The sequence below is a fragment of the Lepidochelys kempii genome, chromosome 14, assembly GCF_965140265.1.
Source record: "Lepidochelys kempii isolate rLepKem1 chromosome 14, rLepKem1.hap2, whole genome shotgun sequence".
NCBI classification, from domain to species: Eukaryota; Metazoa; Chordata; order Testudines; family Cheloniidae; genus Lepidochelys; species Lepidochelys kempii.
Genome location: NC_133269.1, coordinates 993,389 through 1,019,865, shown reverse-complemented (window position 1 = coordinate 1,019,865; position 26,477 = coordinate 993,389). Strand labels below are relative to the sequence as shown.

Here is a 26,477-nt window from a genome sequence, read left to right as displayed (position 1 = left end):
TCAGCCCTGGGGTGACTTAGGAAGAAGCTATAGGGTGGGGCTGGAGGTGTGCATGGACTTGGGAACAGCAAAGAGCTGGCCTGAGCCCTGAGAGCGGAGTGGGGGCTGCCCTCCTCCCGCCCTTATCGGTGCACACAGACCCTGGCAGGCTCAGCTGCCTCCAGCCCAGCGTGCGCCTTCCCCCACAGGCAGCAGGCGAGCTCCTCAGGGAAGGGAGCCAATGGGACACACCCAGGGACTCTGGTCAGTTAGACCAGCTGGTGGGAAGGAGACACCTGCAGGGAGAGCTCCAGGGGCCGGAGTCTCCAGCCAGCCCCGCCTGGGACCACCAGACCAGGGACAAAGCTTGCAGGTTCCTGAGTTTCCCTGACCCTGCAGGCAGGGCTTTGGTGCAGTGTGCCTCTGTCCCTGCAGGCACTGCTCCTCTGGGGGTGTGTCTGTGCTGGCTGTGGGGCCAAAGGAGGGGCGGGCCCCACGGGAGCCACCCCCGGGAGCCGGGTGCTCCAGAAATCACTCCTGGAGCGGGACTGAGCCCCCCACACAGGTTGCACAGAGTGGGGAGAGCCAAGGTGAGTTTTGTGCCCAGCCTCCCGCGCTGGCAGGGGTGGCTCCTGGAGCAGGGAGCGCAGGTAGGCGCAGCTTGCATCTACTTGGACCATCATGTTGGGGACACTGGGCATGGCCACTAGGTAACTCGAGGGGATGGAAGACCACGAGTGTCGATGAAGCCCCCTCGCAGTAGGCCCAGGTGTCCTTGCCCCCCCGGCCTGGAGGCACTCGCAGCAGTTATGCTGAGGATCTGCAACAATATGTGGCAGAGTCAGACTGCCTGAAACTAAGCAAGGCCACACAGGGCAGATATGGAAGAACAATGCTGAATAAAGCAGCTTTATGTATAGTTTAACAAATGATACAGAGAACCAGGGAACTAGCTGGTAACTGGATTGGCTGGCTATATGGATACTTAGGGCAGCTTGCTATTGGGTAAGTATGCTGAAGAAAGGATGTATAAAAGCCTGTGTAACTTCCTGCTCTGTGTACAGGATTTGAGATTCTAATCTCCCTGTACCTTTTTGAAACTTCAAATAAACTTTTCTGCTTCTCCACCCCGTTGTGATTATTGAGTGAAGCACACAGGGTAACGAACCCCTGCTGTTGTTTTGCCTCTCGGCACTGGGTGCCAGCAACAATCACGTCTTCTGCTCTCCTAGCAAGCCCCCGCGGGACCGGTCTGCCTGGGTGTCCAGCTCCCTGGTGCCCCACCACACCTGTTCCATGCCACAGCCCCCCAGGCTCTCTGGGGGCCCAGTGCTTTTCTAAGAGGGAGTGTCTGTCTCTGATAGGGGAAAGGGAGCCAAGCCAGCCTGGGCCACTATCTGCCTGGACTTGCTGCAGGGAGTGGTTTGAATGTGAAGGGCTGAGGGAAGTGAGACTCCCGCTGCTCCAGGACTGGAAGGAAGGGGCTGACTCCGCTCCAGTTAACTCTTTAGTGCCTGAAGACTCTCAGTGCGGGCTTTGGGTGTGGGAAGCAAGTGGCAGGGGAGAGAGGGGGGCTGAGGGGGAGGAAGCATGCAGGGGGCCAGCCCTGCTCCCCTGAGGGCAGCTCTAAGGCCAGTCCAGTGGCTCCTGTGGAGGGTGGAGATTTGGCATTTCCCAAGGCCTGTGCTGCCCTGCAGACGCCGGGGCCCCAGGTGTCCTGGGCAGCCCTGGTTCTCAGCAGAGAGGTGCATAGGTGATCAGAGGCATTCACAGCCAGTCAGGGGGTCTGGTTAGTGCAGGAGCTCGCTCAGGCCATGGCTCGTTCTGCCAGTGCCTTGCACAGACTTTCCAGCTCACTCAGGGTGCAAAATGCATCTTGGTATGTGACCCTCTGGAAGCTGGACTGGGTGAGACGGGGACGCCCCTCCCCTGGCCTTGGGCTGCACAGGGCATTGTGTGGGGAGAGGACAAAGGGTTTGCATTTACATGCTGCCCAGGCAGGGACACACAGGCTGTTTGTTCTGGTGCCCACTGAGGAATCAGAACTGGGAGTGCGGAGGAGAGAGTGGCTCCTTTCTCCTGCCTGTTCTGGTTGGGGGAGTAGCCCCGACACACAGGGTAAGGCCCCAGCTTTTCCCTCTCTCTGACGCACGTACGGCAGGCTTGGCACTGTGGTTTCTGAGTCCTGACCCTAGGTGCTGCAGGGCTCCCAGCCAGTGCCCAGCATTGACCATCTGGTCTCTCGGCTGGCCAGCCAGAGGGTGGATCACTGCCTGGGAGCTGCTCGCACTGCATGACATACGGTGCCTGGGGCTTTGCACAGAGTAAGTGGTCGGCTGGGAACAGACAGAGCCCCTAGCTGGAACCCTGCAAGGATGCCTAGGTAGGGCTGGAGGAGGAGTCCCTGCCAGGGCAGAGGGAGCCAGGGGGTTAGTGTCTCTCTGGGCAAGTTGCGGCAGCGCCGAGGAAAGGAGGTCAAGGTTGCCGTAGTGCAGAGGATGTGGGAGAGATCTCTCCTCATCGCTGTTTTCTGTGCAGTTTCTTTTTACGAGTCGGTGCGTTTCCGCTTCCTTGGCCGTAAGCTGCAACGAAAGGTCAGGGCCCTTGTGTGAAAAAGGAAGCAAGTGCCCTAGGTGAGTGGTTTTCAGACTCTTTTTCTAGGAACCCAGTTGAAGAAAATCATTGATGCCCACGACCCTACTGAGCTGGGGATGAGGGGTTTGGGGAGTTGGAGGGGCTCAGGGCTGGGGCAGAGGGTTGGGATGCAGGAGGGGCTCAGGGCTCTGGGCTGGGGGTGCAGGCTCTGGGGTGCAGGAAGGAGTTCTGGGTTTGGGGGGGCTCAGGGCTGGGGCAGGGGATTGGGGCACAGGGTTAGGGCACATTAGAAACACCTAGTCTCCACCCCCCCGGGAATAGCCCCTCGGGCACGATCTGCTGGCCCTGGGCCCGCAGCCCCGAGCCTGCTGCTGCGTCTGCACGATCTGCACAACAGGGCGGGTGTGTGACTGAATCGCAGCTGTTGTCCCCTCCTCTCTTCCTTCCTCTTCCCCGTGTTTTGTGCTGTGCTGCCTGACTCAGCACAGCCCCTGTGTTTCCGTGGGACTCGCCTGGGAGGTGGCAGAGCCCAGCACACCCTTCTCCAGCAGCCAGCCCCCGCTCACTGGGCTGAATTAGCTGGGGAATCGCCCAGCCAGCACCCTCGGCTGTACTCTGCCCATGGCTCACTAGCCCTGGGGGGCCTGTTTTAGAAATGACAAGTGGGAGATGAAGAGAAGAGGGCGCTGCTGAGAGAGAGAGTTGTTTGGAGAACTCCAGGCCCCGGTGTTGTCTGGATCTGCCTCGAGCTGCTGGAATTGCACTTGAGACCCTGAGATGACCCAGCCATTCTCTTTCACCCTTTGCGTTCCGGAGAGTAGGGACGGTGCCAGGTGAGTTGCATGGCCATTTGCCTCCTTGCTGCCTGGGAGGGGAGCACTCCATCTGTCCAGACCTGCACCTCTGACGTGCCCACCACCGAGGTGTCTAGGGTCCATTTATGTAACTCAGAGCAGCAACCCTGCTGCCCCACTTGACTGCCTGCCAGGGGCATGGTCCCTGGACTCTGCCCACTCCACTGGGGAACCTGTCCAGACACAGCCATTGCATCCTGTCCTTAACACGGCAGCACTCGGGCTTCTCCCAGTCTGCGGTGGGAGGGAGCCTCTCAGCCCGAGCCATCCACCCTGGCCCTGGAGAGGCTCCCACTGGCCCTGCCAAGAGGGTGTGCTGGTGGGGCACGGCTGCCACAGCAACAGCCTCCATTGCGGGGGCACTTGTCCGCCCTCCCCATGTGGGGATGGGGGCCGTGCAGCTCAGAGCTTGCCGCCCTGGGGATACCGAGGGGAAACGGGAAGATTGGTGCAGCGCGTCCCTGTGCAGACAGAATTGTCCTGGGGTGGCCATGAGGGTGATCCCGCTCGGGAGTTGCTCTGGGGCAGTGGCCCCATGGGCTCTGTGACCCTGCATGGTAGCAACTCCACAGGCCTTGGAACTCAGTCAGATCCCCAGGCCATGGCCCGTGGGTTCTTCTGGGGTGCAGCCAGGGGCTGCTGTGTCCCAGCACCACCCCCGCTGATTGACAAGAGGATGCTGCTAGAATCTGGCATCTTTACAAACCTGTGACCTGGCCACCTCCCGTCTTGAGCCCAAGGGCCGCGGGTTACAGTCATGGTGGGCGCGGTTACCTGCCGCTCAGCCTGTATCTTGGCTTCCGTGTTTCCCACAGCCCAGATCTGAGCCTGGGCGATGAGGGAGCTATGCACAGCTCCTTCCAGGAGCTCCTCCGGGAGCAGGAGCTGCAGGAGCTGCAGGAGCTGACCGTCGGGGGCAGAGGTAAAGCGGTGACCTGCGGCACGGGTGTATCTGGGGGCGCTTTGCAGCCCAAGAAGCTGTGTGTGCTGGGGGGGCACAGGTTATAGCTCAGATACGAAGCCTAGTTTGTGCTCCTGAGACTCTTCCTGGCATTTACTAGTACAACGGTCCACCATCCAAGCGCTCGCCAAGGTGTCACCCCCGCCCCTCACCCCCGCCCACACCCCAACCACCTGCCCCAGCCCCGTGAAAGTGAGTGAGGGTGGGGGCGACTGAACCGTCTAGGGAGGGGGAATGTAGTGAGCGGGGGGCAGGGCTGTGGGGCAGGGTGGCGGGCCTCAGGGAAGGGGTGAGGCTAGGGTGTTCAGTTTTGTGCTATTAGAAAGTTGGCAACCCTGTCGCCAAGCCGTCAGGAGGGGCCCATGGAGCTCGGGCAAGCTTGCTGACAAGGGAGGCTCTGAGCCCTCGGGCCGGGTGCTGGAACAGACAGACCCTGTGGGGGTTAGCAGGGAGCACTCTGTTCCTGGGGTGCCTCTGGCCTGTGCCACTGCAGGGGCCAGCAGCTCGTCTCGGGGCCAGACGTCTGCTCTGAACAGGTGCAGGCCTGAGCGAGGCATACGGGGAGCCCAGGCACGGAGCTGTAGGCCTGGCTGGGGATTGTCCCCAGGAGCCCGCGGGGAATTCCCTCTCTGATCCCGACAGGCAGAGCTCAGTGCATTTCCTCGCCTTCTCCCAGAAAACCTGGCCCATGGGGCTGCTGCAGCCGGCCGCACTGAGGTCTGGGAGGAGCCAGAGCCGAGGGGAGAGCACCCGGATTTCTCTTCAGCCACGCTACAGATCCTTGCCCGCATGCCCAGCCGCACCATCGGTGAGCATGAGCCCCGGGAAGCCAACCACGCAGCCCCAGCCCGGCTCCGGTCCTGCTGCCCGCCCCCAGCCTGGCCTAATCCCCGTACAGAGTGGGCTGAGGAGACTGGAGCCAAGAGTCCTGGGCCCACTCATGGCTGCATGGCCCAGGCTCCGGCTAGTCGCACCTCCCGACCCAGCTGGACCAGCCCCGGGTGTCACGGAGTGTGGGGGAGTCCAGGCCCTGCACCCCTCTTCCTGGGATTCACTGAGACTCTCAGCCAACCAGTAAAACAGAAGGTTTATTGGACAACAGGAACACAGTCCAAAACAGAGCTTGTGGGTACAACCAGGACCCCTCAGTCCAGTCCTTCTGGGGGAGCGGGGAGCTGAGACCCCAGCCCTGGGGTTCCCTGTGTTCCTCTCCCCAGCCCCAAACTGAAAACTAAACCCCCCCAGCAGGGTCCCTTCTGCAGCCTCTGTTCACATTCCTGGGCAGAGGTGTTACCTCCCCCTCCCCCTCCCGGCTCAGGTGACAGGCTCTCAGGTCTCCCCTCCGCAGGGCACATTCCCAGGTCAACACTCCCCACTCCCTGCTGCGTCCCATCCTCACACCGGGGCAGACCAGTGGTTCTCCAAGAGCCAAACCTGCCCTCACCTGCCCGCCCCAAGCTGTGCCCCACACCCGCCTGCCCCAATACCATTCCACGCCAACCCCTGCCCCAAACCGTGCCCCCCACCCTGCCCTCACCCCAATATCATCCCACCATCACCTGCCTGTCCGCCCCGGGCTGCAGCCCCCCGACCTCCACCAGCACCCTGCCCCCACCTGCGCCAAGCTGTGCCCCCCACCCCGACACTACCGTGTCCCCACCAACCCCGCCCTGCCCCAACCCCCACTGTAGGAACCTGAGCAGCGCAATGCCCCCAGCTGGGACCCTCATTCATGAGGCAGCTGGAAGCAAAGCTGAGGGGAGGGGGACCCGATGCCTCTGCCTGGGCAGCCCCCGAGGAGACCTGTCTTCCAGAGGCTGCCGATCGCCTGGCTCCCTGCACCAGGGAGCGTGCATTCGCTCACCCCCAGCGTGCCGGCTGTGTGTTCCAGGGCACAGCCGAGGAGCCATTATCTCACAGTGCTACAACCGCACAACCAAGCTTCGCCGCCGGAATAGCCAGCCGCCGCTGCACCAAGCGTCCCGCTCTGCACGGCCCAGCCTGCGGCAGTACGACCTGGAGCTGGACGCCGGCCGCTCAGAGCAGGAAGGTGAGCGGCTGTTGCTGCAGCTGGTGCTGGGAGTGCCATGCACTGCTCAGGCTGCAGGGCCAGGCATCCCAGCGCCCCCCTCGGGACTGGGGGGGCCACGTGTCCAGCGCCCCCCCCGGATGGGGGAGGGGCCACGTGTCCAGCGCCCCCCCCCGGGATGGGGGAAGGGCCACGTGTCCAGCGCCCCCCCCGGGATGGGGGAAGGGCCACGTGTCCAGCGCCCCCCCCGGGATGGGGGAAGGGCCACGTGTCCAGCGCCCCCCCCCCCCGCCCCGGGATGGCAGCGATGCTGAGCTGGGGCGATGGCCTGGAACAGAATTCCTGCCCCATCTCATTCCCTGCTCCCCCCACACCTTGGCTGAGAATGGGCCGGTCCCTGCAGCCCATGGACATGGAGGCTCCCCCTCTTCTGCCAAGGGTGCCGCACTTTGCCCTGCGTGACCCTTGCTGCGACTCTCCTCCCCAGACACACACAGCCTGCTGGTGAAGGAGCTGCAGACCCTCTCGAGCAGCCAGAGGAACCACATACTGCAGGCGATGCCCGTGAGCCTGGCAGAGAAACGCAGCCTCAGGTCCGTCCCCACCAGGGACAGGGGAAGCAGCAGGTGCCAGCTCTGCCCACACCTAAGCGGAGTCTCTCTGGCCTGAGGAACCTGGGTGGGGCGGGGGCTCAGAGAGCGTGGGGGTGAATAGAGGAGGCCGGTGTCCCCTGTGGGCGGCGTGGGGTCTCCCAAGAGCAGAACTGTCCCCTCCTGCGGATTCTCCCTTGTGGTGTCTGAGCTGTGGTGTGACGGGACTGTGTGTTGCAGGCAGGAGTTGGGTGGACACAGAAGCACCCTGAGGAAACCCGAGAGGACCAGGTGGCCTTTGTCCTGCTGCGGCCAACTCAAACACGACTTCATCACAGTAAGTCCTGCCCCCACCCACTGCAGGTGCCAGGCTGGGCCCTTGGCAGCACCGGCTGCTGGGCCAGGAGGGGCAGATCTGATTTTTGTCTGGAGAAGCCTTGCAGAGTCAAAGGCCCCGTGCTGCAGGACAGGAGTCCCTGATCTCCTCTCCCTCCCCGCATTCCCCACCCCAGGCTGTGGCCCCTGGCAGAGTCCTGCAGTTCGCGCCAGGCCCTGCTGCACTCCTGTCTCTCGCTGGGAATTAAGATAGTGGCTGTTTTTTTCCCCAGTTTATGAAGCAGCTCAGATAAATTCAGAGCTGGGCGGAGCCCCCCAGGGAGGGGGCCCTGGGGACTCTCCAGTGTCTGTGGGAACAGGCGCCTTGTCTGGTCATAGATTTCAGAGTAACAGCCGTGTTAGTCTGTATTGAAGTGAGCTGTAGCTCACGAAAGCTTATGCTCAAATAAATTGGTTAGTCTCTAAGGTGCCACAAGTCCTCCTTTTCTTTTTGTCTGGTCATAGAATCATAGAAGATCAGGGTTGGAAGGGACCTCAGGAGATCATCTAGTCCAACCCCCTGCTCAAAGCAGGACCAATCCCCAATTTTTTCCCCGATCCCTAAATTGAGCTCACAACCCTGGGTTTTTTCCCCGATCCCTAAATTGAGCTCACAACCCTGGGTTTAGCAGGCCAATGCTCAAACTGAGCTCTCCCTCCCCCCGGGTCTCCCCGTGTGTCCTGGGAAGCTGAAGGCTTGGGATTTCTGCTGGGAAGGGAGCACATTTCTGGGGGCAGGGGACGGTCTAGCCCAGCACTCACTGGCCAGGGTGGTTCTGTTCGTGCTACTGGGGGTTCTCTCCCTGTTATGCTGAGTGCTCCCTGCCTGGAGCTGTCACTGGCATGGGGCCAGGACCTGCCCGGGCTGAGCCCTGGCGCTGTGGTGAATGGTGGGGGCCTGGTTCTGGTAGGTGCACAGAGCCCCCGAGCTGGTGACAGCCTTTCCACCGGAGACTCCAGCAGTGCAGACCGAACAGCGCTAGATGCGCATGGGACACCTGAGACGTGATGCTTAAAGGACACAAACCTCTTCCAGTCGCAGCTGCCATTGTGCTCAGCTCCCAGGGGCATGGTACATCTCTGTCCGTCCCTCTGCGCCCCTGGGCCACTCAGCAAAGCCCTCGCTGGAGTAGCCGAGCGGGAGGAAGGCGATGGGGCCGGGAGCAGCAGAGGGAGAGCATGGCAGGCTAGAGTCCAGGAGCAGCTTGGCTGCGCTAAGCAGAGTTGGGCCTTGCGAGACGGTAGCAGCATGCGCGCTGCAGGGATTCCCACAGCTGAGAGGGGAGGTTGGAGGGGCTGCAGGGGTGCCTCGGACGGGTTGGCCCTGGCCCCCTTTTCTGAGCGGAGTTCTGTTCCCCTCCAGGGGTTCCGGAGTCTCTGGGATGGGTTCCTCTCCCTCCTCCACTCCCTCCAGCCCTGGCATCAGTCCCTGAAGCAGATCGGCGGCCGCTTCGGCTCCAGTGTCTTGTCCTACTTCCTCTTCCTCAAGACGCTTCTCACGTTCAATGCCTTCTTGTTCCTGACCTTCTTGATCTTCGTGGTAGCCACGCAGGCCAGGTACCCCCCGGCCGCTGGGAACAGCAGGCTCTTCACAGGGCTTGAGCTCCTCACGGGGGCGGTGAGTACTGCGCTGGAGGGCGAGACCTCGGAGACCCACCTCCTTCTGTCTGCGTTCCCCAGCCCCGGGGCAGCACCCACATGCCCTGCCACCCCTCGGTGCTCAGGCACAGACAGGATCTGCATCCCCTGCTCAGCAGGAGCTCTGCTTCCAGCCCAGAGCCAGGTGCTTCAGAGAAAGGTGCCCCCACCCTGCAACAGGGCCTGGGCCCACCGTACAGCAGCTGCAGCCTGCATCGGATTTCTTTGGCCCGGACAGGGGACCGGATCCCAGGGACGGGCGGGGGGAGAGGGGAGCAGCACCACCACTGCTGAGCAGCACCCATCATGGTGCCTGGAGGTGGAGCCCAGGGATCATAGAGACGTCGGGCTGGAAGGGACCTCGAGAGGCAGGACCAAGAAACCCGAGACCCACCTGGGTTTGTCCAGCCTGTTCCTAAAACCCTCCAGCGACGGGGATCCACGTCTCCCTTGGGAGCCCATGCAGAGTCCCCCTGCTCTGCAGCTGGGGGAGGCAGTGGGGCCCACTCCTGTCCTCTCCCTGCAGGGCTACTTCACTCAGACGCTGATGTACTACGGCTACTACAGTAACTTCACCCTGAACGACCCCTGCACCCCCAGCTGTGGGAGGTGCCAGCCTGGCAAAGGCCATCTCCCGTACAACATGCCGCTGGCCTATGTGTTCACCATTGGGGTCTCCTTCTTCAGTACATGCATCCTGCTGGTGTACAGGTAAGGCGCCCTCCCTGCTCACTGGCTGTGCCTTGCATTATTCACCCAGGCGCCCTCATCTGAGCACTTACCCCCCACCGCCCCGACCTCTGGGCCCACCCTGTCTGGGCTATTGTATGGCCTCTGCCCCTTGACTTACCCCAGCCCCATGCTCTCCACAGCACCCACTGATGGCTCAGAAATGCCCCCCTTTCCTTTCCTTTCTCTTCTCTGCAATCTCCGTTCCCTGGCTGCTCCTCTTTCAGCATGTCCCGATCCTTTGGCGAGAGTTACCGCGTGGGCAGCACGTCGGGGCACTTTGCCATGAAAGTGTTCTGTGCCTGGGACTACAAGGTGATCCAGAGACGCTCCGTCAGGCTGCAGAACGAAAACATCCGGACCCAGCTGAAGGCGAGTGCTGCGCAGAGGATTTCCACCAGGCTCATTGAGACGGCCTGGGTTGGCCACAGGGTTCAAGCAATGGCCTGAGATTTGGCAGATGTGGGTTCAACTCCTGGCTCTGCCACAGTCTCCCTGTGGGACCTTGGGCAAGACCCTTAAACTCTGTGCCTCAGTCCCCATCTGTTCAAGCCAGGGGGCAACACTGCCTGCTCTGGCTTGTCTAGGGAGCTGGGAAGCACTTCGAGTTAGAACTCTTTTTCCTTGTGTACAGGTAGCACCTAGCCCCAGGGACCCCTGGGCTCAGTGGGACCCGTGGGCACTACCCCAATTATAACAATATCACTGACCATATTATAGATTCAGTTCCTCTATTAGGGACCAAACTGTGCAGACTTTCACCCACAGCTCTGCCGGTGCCCTGTAGCCCAGACTCACAGCTGCCCCTGCCCCTCCTCCCACAGCTCTGCCGGTGCCCCTCACTATTGCTCTGCCCCGCTGTGTTACTCCTGGGCTGCTCCTGAGCCAGGAACGACCACCATGGTGGCTTTGTGACCAGGCAAGCTGGGGATTAAATTGAAGCCACAAAATTCACTTTCACTTGTGACCTAAAGCGGGATTTGAGCCTGAATCCCCACAGCTGAAAGATGGGTGTGTTACACCAGGTCCTGGCCCGTTCCCCAAGGATCGACCCCTGCCCTCGTGTTGGAAACTCCCCTCTTCCACCCCTTGGGACAACAGCTCTCTTGGTGCATCCAAAGGCCCTGGGTCCTTTGGCTGCTCCCGGGTCCATTCCACCACTCCCTCCTTCCTGGGGAGGCGTTCGCCGCTCCTGACCTGCAGCCCGTTCCCAGCAAACGCTGTGCCCGCCTGTCAGCCCCAGGAACGTCGGTACAATCAGGACAGTCCGTTGCGGTGGTGTTTTGCAGGAGCTGCTAGGAGAGTGGCAATCCAAGTCCCGCCCACTGAGCCTGTGCAGGAGGCTCGGCAGGATGGTGGTTCTCAGTCTGGCCTGGGCACTGTCCCTGGGCACCGTCCTAGGCTGTGTCATCGCAGTGTATTACCTCTCCGAACACCTGCTCAAGGTGAGTGCGGGCCCTGTGCTGGGCCCTCCTCTCATAAGGGGCTGTCATCCCTGCCTGGAGGGGCATCCCGGAGCTAGCGGGGCGGGGGCCGGGCTCTGCAGAGACACGGGCAGTCGCACTGTTCCCGAGAGGCCAGGGATGCTCTGGTGCAGCCAGAGTCCTGTGTGTGGTCTGCAGGCCAGTAATCCCCTTGGTGCCGGCTTTCCAGGTGCACCGGGACAGCCGAGACGGGGGGAGCAGCGAGGCCCGGCAGGAAGCCTTCCTGCTGGTCCTGCCTATGGTGGTGTCCCTGATGAACCTGGTGATGCCGTACCTGTATAACCTGCTGGCAGCCTGGGAGAAGCAGGAGTCTCCAGCGCTGGAGGTGTACGTGGCCATCTGCAGGTAGGGCGGTGGGGGTGGGGCGTACCCCCCTCCATCTGGGGGTTTCTTTTGCTCTTGGTTGCTGTGTTACAGCTAGAAATCCAGCACTGGGAGCCTGGGACTCCCTGAAGGACCTGGGCTTGAGCACCCCTCTCAGTGAGCCACAGGCCTTCCGTCCTCCTCCTCCTCCTCCTTAGCACCAGGGGGGCACCTTGTGCTCCGGGGCGGGCCCGGGCTGCTCTTAGGCCTGGCCAGGGACTGCCCCAGGGGGACAATGGAGATGCATGCAGCTGGTGCCTTCCACTGCCAGGCACTCTGCACTGAGATCTCGGAGCAGCTGAATGGAGCAGGCAAGCTCACGTGCTTTTGCCCACCAGAGCTCTCTGTCCATCCCTGCCCTGCTCCTCTTGCTGGCATGGGATCGCTCTCTCTCACTCACTCTCCGATACCTCCCTCTCTCCCTTTCTCTTTCGTCCTGAGGAATTTGATTCTGAAGATGGTCGTCCTGGGCCTGCTGTGTTACCACTGGCTGAGTCGGAAGAGGGGATACTACTTGGAGGACGAGGTCAGTCTGCATTGGTTGCAACCTCTGCTTGTTGAGAGCTGGGCCCTTGCAGCTCTGGGCCCCTGCACCTAGCCCACAGCTGCATGGGCTGTGCAGAAATGAGGATTAAATGGATTTTGTGCATGCTGAGGGAACAAGAGCTACTCGGAGCTACTGAATGGCCCAACTGCACCCTTCAGAGAGAGGAGCACTCATTTAAGCTCTCCCATTGGCCCAGGGATATTGGGACAATCTGCCACCCCTGCTGTGCTGGGTTCAGATTATCAGAGCAGATCCCAAGCTAAATATGAGTCAACAGTGTAACACTGTGCAAAAAAAGCAAACATCCTTCTGTGATGTATTAGCAGGAGTGTTGTAAGCAAGACATGAAGTAATTCTTCTGCTTTACTCTGCGCTGATTAGGCCCCAACTGGAGTATTGTGTCCAGTTCTGGGCACCACATTTCAGGAAAGATGTGGACAAATTGGAGAAAATGCAGAGAAGAGCGACAAAAATGATTAAAGGTCAAGAAAACATGACCTATGAAGAGAAATGGAAAAACCTGGGTTTGTTTAGTCTGGAGAAGAGAAGACGGAGCAGGACATGATAACTATTTTCAAGAACATAAAAGGTTGTTAAAGGGAGAAAAATTGTTCTCTTTAACCTCTGAGGACAGGACAAGAAGCAATGGGCTTAAATTGCAGCAAGGGAGGTTTAGGTTGGACATTAGGAAAAACTTCCCAACTGTCAGAGTGGTTAAGCACTGGAATAAATTGCAGAGGGAGGTTGTGGAATCTCCATCCTTGGGGATTTTTAAGAGCAGGTTAGACAAACACCTGTCAGGGATGGTCTAGGTCAGTGGTCACCAGCCAGTCGATCTTGATCGACTGGTTGATCCTGGGGACTCTCCCAGTCAATCCCAATCTCTGGTGGTGTAGCAGGGCTGCCGCTAAGGCAGGCTCCCTATGTGCCCTGGCCCCACGCTGCTCCCGGAAGCGGCCCGTGTGCCCCGGGAGGGAGCGGGGCAGGGGTCTCTGAGCGCTGCTCCTGTCTGCAAGCACCGCCCCCACAGCTCCCATTGGCCAGGAATGAGGAACTGTGGCTAATGGGAACTTTGGGGTTGGTGCCTGCAGAGAGGGGCAGCGTGCAGAGCCAAGTCCCGCCCCCCCCCCCGCTCCCTCCCAGGGCCCACAGTGGCGTGTTGGCCCCTTCCAGGAGCTGCATGGGGCCAGGGCAGGCAGGAAGCCTGCCTTAGCCTCGCTCACTGCTCACCAAGGTAAGTACCACCCGGTGGGAGGCCACACCTCAATCCCCAGCCCTGAGCCCCCTCCCAGAGTCAGCACCCCATACCCCCTCCTGCACCCCACACCCTCTCCTGCACCCCAACACTCTGCCCCAGCCCAGATTCCCCTCCTGCATCCAAACTCTCTCCCAGAGCTTGCACCCCTCACCCCAACCCCCTGCCCCAGGCTCAGCCCAGAGCCCCCTCACATACTGCGAACCTCTCGGCCCTAGCCCAGAGCCCACACCCCGTCCCGAACCCCAACCCCCTGCCCCAGCCCGGTGAACGTGAGTGAGGGTGGGAGAGAGTGAACGACGGAGAGAGGGGGGAGATGGAGTAAGCAGGACTGGGCCTCGGGGAAGGGGTGGAGTAGATCCTGGGTTGCCTTTATATTCAAAAAGTGATCTTGGGCGTAAAAAGGCTGGAGACCACTGGTCTAGATAATACTTAGGCCTGCCACGAGCGCAGAGGACTGGACTAGAGACCTCTCGAGGTCCCTTCCAGTCCTGCGATTCTGTGATTGTTGCTGGCCCTTGCAATGGGCAGGGATGGCACAATGCAGCATAGCAAAGGTCCCGAGTTCCCCTTTCGAAGAGGCAGAGTGTTGTGATCTGAATGCTCAGTGGCTAGGTTTGGCTAGCGAGTGAGAATGTTGCCAGCCCACCAGCTGCCATGGGAAGAGTGCCTTAGCGGGCAGGGCACCATGAGTGAGTGCCCCACTGTTGAGGGAGCTGCAGGGCAGGTGTTCGCAGATCTTGCTTGGGAGCCACAGGAGAGCTGGTGGGAGGAGGGAGCCATCTCTACCCTTTCCCTGATACCACCCATGCCTGTGTTTTCCCAGTGCTGGGAGACGTCTGTGGGACAGGAGCTGTACCGCTTTGTGGTGATGGATTTCGTGTTCACGCTCCTGGACACTTTCCTTGGGGAGCTGCTCTGGAGGTAATGCTCGTGCGGTGCCCATCCCTGGTGCTGGAGCCTCCCCGGCTCCGCCGTGCAGAGGCAGCTCTGGCTTGCTGGGACATTGGCATATCTTGCTTGCAAGGTTGATCTCTGTTGGAGTGAAAGTTCAGGGGCTGAGTGTCCTGCGGCCTCAGCCCCTTGAGAGTCTCTCTCTGTCTTCCAGGCTCATCTTGGAGAAGAAGCTGATGAGGAAGCAGAGGCCTGAGTTTGACATTGCCCGGAACGTGCTGGAGCTGATCTATGGGCAGACTCTGACCTGGTGAGGCATCTCCTGCTGCCAGTGGTTCAACAGCTTCCCCCCACCCCTCTGTTACCCGAGTAGCTAGATCCTCTTCCCAGAGCCAGGAGAGGCAGATCCGCTTCACAAGCCGATAGGCTGCTGCCCGATTACACAGGTGCTTCTGGCTGCCTCACGCAGGAGCTCAGACACAGAGCAGCGAGCACCTTTAAACCCCCCTGCGCACGCAGCTCCCCCGAGAGCGAGAACGCCCCAGGCGGGAAGGTGCCTGACACGCTGCAGGGCTGCGGGCGAGATAAGAACCTGTGCAGAACAGAATGTGCGTGGAAGGAGGGCAAATGCTCTGGGGGCCAGGTGTAAGGTCAGGATTACGATTCCCTCGCAACCTGGAGCAGGAGTCGTGTCAATGGCAGAACAAGGCCTTGTGTAGTAACTAACCGTTGGCCTTATTTGTGATTCGTTCAGTGATGGTCGCTTCCACCCCCACTCAGGCCATCCCGGTTTCTGCCCTTTGTTTCTCTTCTCTCCAAGTCGCTTCTGTTCCTCCAGCCAGACTCCTAGTCGAGTTCCCCCGTCTGAGCCACGCAGGCACCATGCAAGGGTCACACTCCACTCGTATGTAGCAGGTTTTCTCTGCAGACTCCAGGGCTAGAAACTCACTGTGTGAAAAAGGAAACTGGAAAGGCCATGCCGTGTGGGTACGGCGTGGGGGTCATGTTGTCAGGCAGGCCAGACGGGCCCCTGGTCCGCACCCTCTGGGTACGGCGTGGGGGTTGTGTTGTCAGGCAGGCTGGATCGGGTGCCTGGGCCGAGCCGTGTGGGTACGGCTTGGGGGTCCCCTTGTCAGGCGGGCCGGATCGGGCCCCCGGGCCACGCCGTGGGCTTCCACTGCCATTGGATGACAGCGCATCTCCTGCCCCACTGAGCTCCCGGAGGGTCCCCTGCTGCCACCCATGTTCTGGCTCCATTGTGCACTTTGGAAGCCCCCCAGCTGGAGGAGAACAAGGCAATGACCATGTTGCCCCATGGCTGGGGGCACTGGCTCCTGGGGGCGGGGGAGGGCAGGGCTCTCACAAATGTACTGTATCTTTCCTTCTTCCTTTCAGGCTGGGGGTTCTCTTTTGCCCCCTCCTCCCAGCCATCCAGATCCTCAAGCTGGTGCTCCTGTTCTACATCAAGAAGGTAACGGTCGTCCCCACCCACCGGCCTTCGGCTCGCAGCTGCTGTTCGGCCTCAGCCAGTGCTGCAGCTGCAATCACGCTGTCCAGAGCCGGGAGGTCTAGAGGCTGGATGGGGGGAAAGGTCCCTGTCCAGTTCTATAGTCAGCTCTGTCCAGAAACAGAGGAGAGCTCCCTGGGAAGGGAGGGGACAGACGGGCGTTCCTCACCTGCACCAGGTCTCACCCTCTCCATTTCTATTAGCAGCAGTGGCCTGGGACTCCCTGGGCCAGAGAACATCTGTCCTGTGTGCCAGCTGATGGGGGGTTGTTACACTCGGGTCAGAAGTTAGTAGCTGGTTTAACTCTGTATCTCCAGACCAGCCTGATGAAGAACTGCCAGTCTCCCAGCAAGCCGTGGCGCGCATCTCACATGAGCACTGTCTTCATCACCCTCCTGTGCTTCCCCTCGTTCCTGGGCGCTGCGATCTTCCTCTCCTACACCATCTGGGCGTGAGTGTGTGTAATGAGAACCCTCTGTGCCTACAGAGAGAATGGAGCCAACCAGCTGTGGGGTCTGACTGCTCTACCCTCCCCTTCCCCCCTCCAGCTTCCCAGTGCTTGGGACACAAAGGCTGATTGGGACCAGTCTGCTCCTCGGGGCTGGGCCTGTCTCAGAGCTGCCTGTAAGTCACCGTGCGTGCTTTAGCACTGTACGAATAAAGGCAGCCAGGGGATATTTCCGCAGAGAGGATTCGCCTGCCTCCGACTCAGCCCTGCGGTTTCTAAACACCTGTGCACAGCTGGGGGTGGGGCAGGGAGGCAGGGGTGCCTTGGATCAAATCCCTGCTAGAGGAAGTCTTTCCCGGGGCATGGCTGCAGTTGGAGCCCATTCTAGGTGGCATGGAAATCAGGTCTGTGTTGTTTCTGGAGGTAACATCTAGATTCCACACCAAAGGCACAAAGCCCAGGTCAGGTCAGGCGGTGGTTCTGGTAGCAAGTGAATTGCAGCTGGAAGTCGTCCTCTACCACAGGTGTCCATTTGACTTTCATCTGCTCTTTGTCTGCCCAGAGTGAGACCATCCAAAACATGTGGCCCGTTCCGGATGCAGGAGACCATCTACGAGTCAGGGAAGACTTGGGTTCAAGAGCTGGAGAAATGCAGCCCAAACATCGCCTGGTTCACCTGGATCCACAAACACCTGGTGGGAAATACCTTCTTCCTGTTCTTTGTGTCCGGAGTCCTGCTGTGAGTATGACTGACTTCAGAATTCAAGCCTGAAAACTACAGGCAAACACACCAGGCTGGGCTCCCCGTAGCTGAGAATAGCTCAGAATAGCTGAGAATAGCTCCCCGTAGCTGCTCAAGGCATTCAGTCCTTGTACTTTGAGCTCCCTGGTAAGCCGGGACAGCGTCACCCAGGAGCATTCCTGCCTCCGCCCAGAGAGCAGCACTGGTCCTACACTGGGTTTGGCACGACCCTTTGAACCTAGCTGTTATTTCTCCTTACCACAGCCTCACTCTCCCGTGGGTGGAAGCCTGGAAGAAGGCGTTGGTGCCCCTGCTCCGGCAGCTAATGGAGCGGCTCCCCTGAATCAGGGGGTGGAGCTGCCTCTTCTGCATGAGGGGGTCAGATGTGTCACCCCACTGAAGTCGTGAAGCACAGTCTGACACCCTCACCCCACGCATTGCATCGCCAAGGGGGGAGCTGGAGGGCTGCTCGGGGAGTGCGTGTCCCACTCCTCACTCCCTGGCCGCCTGAGGCCGTGAAACAAGTGGCTGAGCGCAGAGAAATTCGTTGGGAGGAGAGGTTGGGTGTGTGAGAAAGGAGGTCTCTGACTGGCTGCTGGGGCCAGCCCAGTTGTCCCCCCCCATCCCCTGTCCGTCCTCCCCCCTGTCCCCTGCTCTGGCTTGGAGAGAATGGCAGGTGATCTAGCCATACATCTGGCATGCGTGGCCCCCTCAAATGTGGGCGTCAGACCCTGAGGCCTGCAGTTCATGTCCTTCCATTGCAGAGCTGTGATCTACCTCCACATCCAGGTGGTGAAAGGCCAGCGGAGAATCATCCGCCTGCTGAAGGAACAGATTGCCAACGTGAGTTCATGGGGCCTCTGCATGCTGCTTGCTTCTTACTGCCTTATGTGTGGGACTTGGGGACCCAGGGAAAGCTGAATTGGGCCTGCCTCTGTGCCAGTACCTTAAAGAAGGCCCTACCATGGCACAGAGAAGTGCCTTTTACATGCAAAGGTTTAAGCCAAAGGTGTGAGGAGAGAGGCTGTTGGGAAGGCCAAGACTATAACTGAGTTCAAAAAAGAACTAGAGAAGTTCCCAGAGGACAGGTCCATCAATGGCTATTAGCCAGGATGGGCAGGGATGCTGTCCCTAGCCTCTATTTGCCAGATGCTGGGAAAGTGTGACTGGGGATGGATCACTTGAGGATTCCCTGTTCTGTTCATTCCCTCTGGGGCACCTGGCACTGGCCACTGTCGGAAGACAGGACACTGGGCTGGATGGACCATTGGTCTGACCCAGTGTGGCCGTTCTTATGAGGAGAGAAGGTTTATGGTACTTATTGGTAATCGGCTGTGGAGCCATAAGGAAAACTGGGGACATAGATTTCAAAGGAGCCAGTGGCTCGGCATTGGTTCCTTGTACCCCATGCTTACACCTCAGGAAGGTGATGGGAGGTGCAAGGTGTAGTCGAGTGGACAGAGCACGGGTCTGGGATCCAGGAACTCCTGAGTTCTAATGGGTGCCTCAGTTAGACACCTACACACACATTTAGGCACCCAAATGAGTGGCCGAGTTTTCACAAGTGCTGAACACCTGCAGCTCCCACTGGATTTTGGCCATAACAGCTGAGCGTTAGTTTCTCCATCTCTCCTATTACAGCGGCTTATTTTGCCGGGGGTCATGGCCCTGTTCTGCCCCCCTTTGCTCACGGTGGTGTCTCTTCTGTTCTAGGAAGGGGAAGATAAGGTATTTCTCATTCAGAGGCTTCAGTGCATTTATGGGAAGCAAGAAACGCATCCTTGCGTGCCAGGTGAGGCTCAGCGCGTGGCTGGGGGTGGGCAGGGGACGGAGTCGGACTGAAGCTCCTGGACATTGATGCTCCAAGGAGATGAAGGAAATGCTGGGGGGATTTATCCAACGCCTCGTCTGTAAGTGAATGAAGCCTGGGCCCAGCTGCCCTTTCCGCTGCCCCGCCCAGCTGAGTTCAGTACAGCTCTGGGCAGTGCAGGTGGCAGCCAGAGCTGCAAAGCAAAGGGCGTCTGTGGTGGGCAAACAGAATCAGCAGGGAATTGCCTGAGCTAGTCAGCATTTCCTAAGCGTCTCCTCCTGCAGAGGAGCAAAATCTCTACCACAGCTGCTGTGCTGCAACGGGGACCCAGATGGGCATCGTCTCCGCTTTCTATGGCAGAGGCAAATAGGTCCAATGTTCCCAGCTGACTTCGTACCGAGGCAGACCAGGCCCTAACTGTGTGGCTGCTACCGTGCCTCACACACGCCACAGGGAATAGCTGCTCACTCCTCTTTCACTGGGAACAGCTTTTGACTGGGAAACCATTTCCCCTGTGCCTAGGGTGGCTGCGGGGCCATTCAATTCCAGGCCCTGCTGTTCCATGGCGAGGACACCAGGGTGCCTGTTGCCCCATCTAATCCCGGGGCAAGGGAGGCGCACAGGAACCAGAGAGGCTGGATTGTGAGCGAGGGACCATTTCCCTATGCGTCTGGGCAGCAGCCACACTGGGAGCCAGGACCCGTGGGGCCCTTGGCATTATGGGAGCACAGAGATTTGATGATGACAATGACTGAAGCGCTCCCTTTGTGCTGTAGGAAGGAAGGAGCTGAATGCGTGACCAGGACTTTCCCTCTGGCCGCAGCCTCGCGTTGGAGAGACCGGAGCCGGGAATGGACTTTACAGGGCTGCGCTGAGAGATGCAGACATATCGCTGAGAAAAGCAGTCTCCTGCTGGTGCTGATACCCAGGCCCTGCCCTACAGCTGCACTGGCGTGTTCTCTTTGGGCAAAAACCTCCGCTCCTGTCATGAACTGGTGCTTGTGACTCTGTCTCCCCAGGGAAGGCTGCCGAGACCTTGCCTTCCATCAGGGCACAGGGTCCAGAAGCCGTGCGGGCGGTCAGGCACGGCTAGAGCTGAGCACACCCGGTGCCAACGGGCCCAAACCAGCCTCTCGTCTGACAGTGGGATGTTTAACGCTGCTGGGCCTTCAGCGGGTGTCTGCGAAGCCACCAGACCCCAACCTGGCTGTCCCAGCAGCTGGGTGGTTTTCAGGAAGCCCCTCCCCTGGGGACATGTTAGCTCTGTTACTATTAAAACCACGCTCCCTCTTTCTAAGCTCCGAGTTCGGAGTGTGAATGGCAGAGCCATTTATGTTGTTGTTTTCAAGTTCTTCAGGAACTGGCCCAGCTGGTTGCTGGTGAGTGTTTTCTGGCACATGGCTGTGAAAAGAGGGAGCTCCTGGGGCAGCTCATTCTAACATCCACCGATATGCAGGCGTGGGGGAGCTCATTCTAACATCCTCACCTCTGTCCCAGAACCTTGTCTGAACTGACCAGGGCTTCTCCTTCCCCTGCAACCCCTTGCCCAGAAAGTCTGCCCCAAGGAGCTGATGTTCCAAAATCTGCTTTCACCGTTACGAGCTGTGAGGCAGCAGCCCATCCCAACAGCTTGGTGGCCACCCATGGCACCACTCATGGGCATCTGGCAATTGCTAACTACCTCCGGCCTTTGTTTCTCACTGGATGAGCATGGCTCCTTGGAGAGGCAGGCAAGGCAGAAAAGAATGGACTCAGCAAACTCCACAGCTATTACTGAATGCTAGGACTGACCAGTCAAGCACGGAGGTTTTGTTTCCTGGGGCCTGGCAAGAGCATGAATGCCAGCTTCAGGGCAGACTGTTAGGAACCAGGGCTTAACCCCACATTGCCTGGGAGTTTTAGATTTCACCAGCCAGGTGTCAAGTGTGAACTCCTCAGGCACTGAAACTGCCTTAACATGGAATCACAGATAGACGATGTGACGAAGTGGAACTGTTATTAATGTTTTCTCTGAATAGTGTGGGGGTGCCTCAGTTTCCCCTAGGCAGTTCTTAAGTATCTAGGGGGTGTAAGGGTGTATGATCGTTGCAGAGCCCTAAAGGGCAGGGGTGTGCAGGGACACAGAGAATGGCCGACAACCTGTTTCCTGGCAACTGATGGCCTGGCCCTTCCCCCCTGCAAGGTGAGAGCTAAAGGGTTGGAGAACAAAGGAATCCGGTGATCTCCTGGCCCGGGAAAGGGACAAAGCCCAGAGGAGGAGGGGGTGGAGGGTGAGTCAGTTTGGGGCTGGCTGGAGATGAGGAGTGAAGTGCAGACGTGTTGTCTGGCTCACCGCCCCCCCAAAATGGACCCGGCTGAGGGGTCCAGTTCTCTGCACCTACAAGCTCTGTGTTTAGACCATGTTCCTGTCGTCTAAAAAACCTTCTGTTTTACTGGCTGGCTGAGAGTCACGTCTGACGGTAGAGTTGGGGGGCAGGACCCTCTGGCTTCCCCAGGACCCCGCCTGGGTGGACTCGCTGTGGGAAGCGCACGGAGGGGCAGAGGATGCTGAATGCTCTGAGGTCAGACCTAGGAAGGGGGAAGCTGTGTGAGCTGTGTGTCCTACAGACAGTCTGCTCACCGAAAGGAGACTGCCCCAGAGTCCTGCCTGGCTTCATGGGGAGCAGTTCCAGAGCATCGCCCAGGGACTCCATGACAGACTGGAGTGCCCAAGGGGACTATCTTGTCACCTAGGCAAGCTTGCCTTAGTGATAAATTCCCACGGTATTCTTGTCAGCAAGTTAAGGAAGTATGGGCTGGATGAATGCACTATAAGGTGGGTAGAAAGCTGGCTAGATTGTCGGGCTCAACGGGTAGTGATCAATGGCTCCATGTCTAGTTGGCAGCCGGTGTCAAGTGGAGTGTCCCAGGGGTCGGTCCTGGGGCCGGTTTTGTTCAATATCTTCATAAATGATCTGGAGGATGGTGTGGATTGCACTCTCAGCAAATTTGCGGATGATACTAAACTGGGAGGAGTGGTAGATACACTGGAGGGGAGGGATAGGATACAGAAGGACCTAGACAAATTGGAGGATTGGGCCAAAAGAAATCTGATGAGGTTCAATAAGGATAAGTGCAGGGTCCTGCACTTAGGATGGAAGAATCAAATGCACCGCTACAGACTAGGGGCCGAATGGCTCGGCAGCAGTTCTGCGGAAAAGGACCTAGGGGTGACAGTGGACGAGAAGCTGGATATGAGTCAGCAGTGTGCCCTTGTTGCCAAGAAGGCCAATGGCATTTTGGGATGTATAAGTAGGGGCATAGCGAGCAGATCGAGGGACGTGATCGTTCCCCTCTATTCGACATTGGTGAGGCCTCATCTGGAGTACTGTGTCCAGTTTTGGGCCCCACACTACAAGAAGGATGTGGATAAATTGGAGAGAGTCCAGCGAAGGGCAACAAAAATGATTAGGGGTCTAGAACACATGAGTTATGAGGAGAGGCTGAGGGAGCTGGGATTGTTTAGCCTGCAGAAGAGAAGAATGAGGGGGGATTTGATAGCTGCTTTCAACTACCTGAAAGGGGGTTCCAAAGAGGATGGCTCTAGACTGTTCTCAATGGTAGCAGATGACAGAACGAGGAGTAATGGTCTCAAGTTGCAGTGGGGGAGGTTTAGATTGGATACTATGAGGGTGGTGAAACACTGGAATGCGTCACCTAGGGAGGTGGTAGAATCTCCTTCCTTAGGGGTTTTTAAGGTCAGGCTTGACAAAGCCCTGGCTGGGATGATTTAACTGGGAATTGGTCCTGCTTCGAGCAGGGGGTTGGACTAGATGACCTTCTGGGGTCCCTTCCAACCCTGATATTCTATGATTCTATGATAGATGGTCCCTTACACCCAAAATCACCATAGTCAGGTTACTCCCAGCCCCAAAGGACCAGTCACTTATCCCAGATCAATTGCACTTTAAATCTTACACCAAAGACAATACTTGTAGCCAATCCTATAATAAACTATCTACAGATTTACTAACTAGGAAAAGGAAATAGATATTTACCAGGTTAAAGCAGGAAAAATGAGTTACAGTCTTAAGTTTCAAGAGGTAATAGAAGCTTCTATAATAAGTAAGTTCTGTATGACAAGTATCGGGGGCAGCCGTGTTAGTCTGTATCCACAAAAACAACCAGGAATCCGGTGGCACCTTAAAGACTAACCCATTTATCTGGGGGAAAAAAAAAAACGCTTATGCTCAAATAAAGCTGTTAGTCTTCAAGGTGCCACCGGACTCCTGGTTGTTTAAGTTCTGTATGTTCTTCAAGGCTAACCCAGGCCAAGCACTGCAGGTCGTTTGCTTATGCTTACTAATCCTTGCCCCTCAAAGTCCAAGCAATATAAAGATACAGCTTCTCCTTGTTAGGGCTTTTTATCCCTTCCCTCCTTCTGCTTGGAGTTACAAGTTCAGCGGTTGGGAGGAATTCAGTTGCACATCGCCTCTTCGTTGTGTGTGGTGGGGGGAGCAACCAACAAAGTATTTTGTCCTCTGATGTCCCACAATGGTTCATCTGGTGGTGTTGGATCTTCTTTCCTTGGGGAGGAGAGAACACCTCTTGGGGCAATTGGTATTTCATGTTTGTTAATGCTTCTCTTCTGCCTGGTGATTTACAGTTACAGAGCAAACCCTTAACTAGTCACTTATAAGAGGAGCTAAGTGAGATTAATGCAGGCAGTAAGTTACGAGCATTTAATAAAGTCTGAACACTAAGCACATTTATAACTCAGCTTGCACCCGCTGCATGATGTCCTCCTCCCTCAGCGATTGTATTGCCTGGTGGGCCCTATCCACAGCCCACACAGACATCAAGCCTCACTCATGGAAGAGGGCCAGGATGTTACCCAAGAAGAAGGGGGTGAGTCAGGGCCATGCGCAGGCAGCTGGGAGGAGTTTTACGCACCCATGGGAATTTCCTGGCTTTGTCTGTCGCTGTTTACTGTACTTGCCCCCGCCCCCATCCTTTTGAAATGTCAGAGAGGCATGTGAGTAACCCCTGTGTGACTTGGCTCCAGCCCAGCTCTTTCCCCACAGCCAGGTGGTGTCTTGTCTTCTCAAAAGTTGTGTCAGGTCAGTGTGTAAGCTGTGGGGCCGTGTGCACAGGGTATGGGCTATGCTTATCAACACAACTGCAAGCATTCCTGTTTTGCAAACTTCTTCACAAAAACGGCCGCCATGTCACTGACACTGCACGCTGTCTTGGGAGGACAGGAGCAAGGGACCTTTTGAATCAGCTGAGTAAACATGCAGAGTCCTGTTAGTGTGGAGAACTAACTCACTGGTGTGGAGAACATGAATAAGGATGAGGAATTTACCCCTTCACAAAACACACAAACCAGGGGTCACCCTGTGAAATTCATAGACTGCGCTGCAGGTTTAAACCCAGCAAGGAAGCACTGCTTCACAAAATACAGTCGACCTGCAAAACTCTCTGCCACAGGATGCGGTGAAGGCCAAAACTGTAACTGGCTTAAAAAAAAATTACACAAGCTCCTGGAGGATAGATCCATCCATGGCAATTAGCAAAGATGGTCAGGGACAGAACCCCATGCTGTGGCTATCCCAGACCCGCCATCAGAAGCTGGGACTGGACGACAGGGGATGGCTCACTTGATAATTCTGTTCTGTTCATGCCCGCCGAAGCACCGGCCCTGGCCAGCGGTGGAAGTCGGAATATTGGGCTACCGGAACATTGGCCTCACCTAGTATGGCCGGTCTTTTGTTCTTAGTTTATGCCAAGGCTCTCCTGACTCAGGGTATGGGAGGGACAGACCCCGGCAGGACCCCTCAGTAGCTGGGAGAAGTTAAATGGATTCACCTTCTGTGCAACACCCAGAGTTCCCAGAACAGCTGTGGCCCAAATCCAGCAATGGCCAGGGCTGTGGGGCAGCCCAGGGGCCGAGCAAGCTGCTGCCAGAAAGCACACAAATTGACTAGCGCCTGCTCCAGCAAGTCAGCCAGGGCTGGGTCACCAACCCACATGCCCAGGCTCTGTGTCATGCCGCGGGGAGCGGGACAGGTTCCTCCCTGGGTACTGAGTGGGGGAAAGGGGCAGACTCCCCTGGAGGGAAGGGGCAGGGGGCAGACACCTCGGGCGGGGTGGGGCGGGGCAGGGCGAGGTGGGGGAAGGGGGCAGACACCCCTGGAGGGAAGGGGTGGGGGGCAGACACCTCGGGCAGGGCGGAGCAGGGGAAGGGGGCAGACTCCCCTGGAGGGAAATGGAAGGGGCAGGCGCGGGGGAAGGGGGCAGACTCCCCTGGAGGGAAGGGGCAGGGGCAGGGCAGGGCAGGGGAAGGGGGTAGACTCCCCCGGAGGGAAGGGGCAGGGGGCAGACACCTTGGGGGGGGGTGGGACAGGGCAAGGTGGGGGAAGGGGGCAGAATCCCCTGGAGGGAAGGGGTCGGGGGCAGACACCTCGGGCAGGGTGGAGCAGGGGAAGGGGGCAGACACCTCGGGCGGGGCAGGGGAAGGGGGCAGACTCCCCTGGAGGGAAGGGGCAGGGGGCAGACACCTCGGGGGGGGGGCAGGGCAGGGCGAGGTGGGGGAAGGGGGCAGACTCCCCTGGAGGGAAGGGGCTGGGGCGGGGCGGGGCGGGGGAAGGGGCAGACAACTCAGGCGGGGCAGGGGAAGGGGGTAGACTCCCCAGGAGGGAAGGGGCGGGGGGCAGACACCTCGGGCGGGGCAGGGGAAGGGGGCAGACTCCCCTGGAGGGAAGGGGCAGGGGGCAGACACCTTGGGGGGGGCAGGGCAGGGCGAGGTGGGGGAAGGGGGCAGACTCCCCTGGAGGGAAGGGGCAGGGGCAGGGGGCAGCTGACCTGGCAGGGGGGGCAGGTGACCTGGCGGTAGGGGCTGGAAGTGGGAGCGGGGGGGGGCGGGGGCAGGGGGCAGGTGACCTGGTGGGGGGGGCTGGCAGTGGGAGCGGGGTGGGGCAAGGGCAGGGGGCAGGTGACCTAGCGGGGGGGGCTGGCAGTGGGAGCGGGGCGGGGCGAGGGCAGGGGGCAGGTGATCTGGTGGGGGGAGCTGGCAGTGGGAGCTGGGCGGGGCGGGGGCAGGTGACCTGGCGGGGGGGCTGGCAGTGGGAGCGGGGTGGGGCAGAGGGCAGGTGACCTGGCGGGGGGGGCTGGCAGCGGGGCGGGGGCAGGGGGCAGGTGATCTGGTGGGGGGAGCTGGGCGGGGCGGGGGCAGGTGACTTGGCGGGGGGGCTGGCAGTGGGAGCGGGGTGGGGCAGAGGGCAGGTGACCTGGCGGGGGGGGCTGGCAGCGGGGCGGGGGCAGGGGGCAGGTGATCTGGTGGGGGGAGCTGGGCGGGGCGGGGGCAGGTGACTTGGCGGGGGGGCTGGCAGTGGGAGCGGGGTGGGGCAGAGGGCAGGTGACCTGGCGGGGGGGGGCTGGCAGCGGGGGGGGGGGCTGGCAGCGGGGGCAGGGGGCAGGTGACCTGGCGGGGGGGGCTGGCAGTGGGGCTTGGCGGGGCGGGGGCAGGGGGTAGGTGACCTGGCGGGGGGGGGGGCTGGCAAGTTGGGGGGAGGGGAAAAACAAATAAAGACTTAAAAGAGAAAAAAAACACCCTACAAGTCAGCTAGATTCCCTGTAGGCAGCACAGCAGAAGTTCCTGTATAAGAGGAAACTAAATGTTGCCAGGGTAGGGGGCTA

At 59.1% G+C, this 26,477-nt stretch overlaps 1 protein-coding gene across 12 annotated transcripts; it reads left to right on the top strand.

Annotated features, from left to right (window-relative positions):
* The first annotated feature begins 1,916 nt into the window (after nucleotides 1–1,916).
* TMC6 (transmembrane channel like 6) lies at nucleotides 1,917–20,129 on the top strand. Of its 12 annotated transcripts, none has more exons than XM_073312140.1 (20): nucleotides 1,917–2,097; nucleotides 3,228–3,407; nucleotides 4,244–4,350; nucleotides 5,066–5,197; nucleotides 6,281–6,439; nucleotides 6,906–7,044; nucleotides 7,249–7,345; nucleotides 8,747–9,732; nucleotides 9,978–10,122; nucleotides 11,040–11,195; nucleotides 11,404–11,579; nucleotides 12,039–12,123; nucleotides 14,226–14,323; nucleotides 14,508–14,603; nucleotides 15,689–15,764; nucleotides 16,007–16,251; nucleotides 16,811–16,987; nucleotides 17,755–17,833; nucleotides 18,704–18,782; nucleotides 19,577–20,129. In XM_073312140.1, exons 2-20 carry the CDS (start codon nucleotides 3,352–3,354, stop codon nucleotides 19,597–19,599), a joined length of 3,111 nt encoding a protein of 1,036 aa, XP_073168241.1. In that variant the 5' UTR covers nucleotides 1,917–2,097; nucleotides 3,228–3,351; the 3' UTR covers nucleotides 19,600–20,129. The 12 variants fall into 12 exon arrangements, with proteins under 12 accessions (XP_073168241.1, XP_073168240.1, XP_073168238.1 ...); XM_073312139.1 differs by lacking the exon at nucleotides 1,917–2,097 and adding an exon at nucleotides 2,131–2,303; XM_073312137.1 differs by lacking the exon at nucleotides 1,917–2,097 and adding an exon at nucleotides 2,310–2,612.
* Nucleotides 20,130–26,477: the final 6,348 nt, after the last annotated feature.

Bases quoted from the DNA above. Each gene is read 5' to 3' on its own strand.
- TMC6 (XM_073312140.1), top strand. From the start codon at position 3,352: ATGACCCAGCCATTCTCTTTCACCCTTTGCGTTCCGGAGAGTAGGGAC. The intron at 7,346-8,746 runs GTAAGTCCTGCC...GTTCCCCTCCAG, and splicing joins TCAAACACGACTTCATCACA to GGGTTCCGGAGTCTCTGGGA. The intron at 12,124-14,225 runs GTCAGTCTGCAT...GTGTTTTCCCAG, and splicing joins GATACTACTTGGAGGACGAG to TGCTGGGAGACGTCTGTGGG.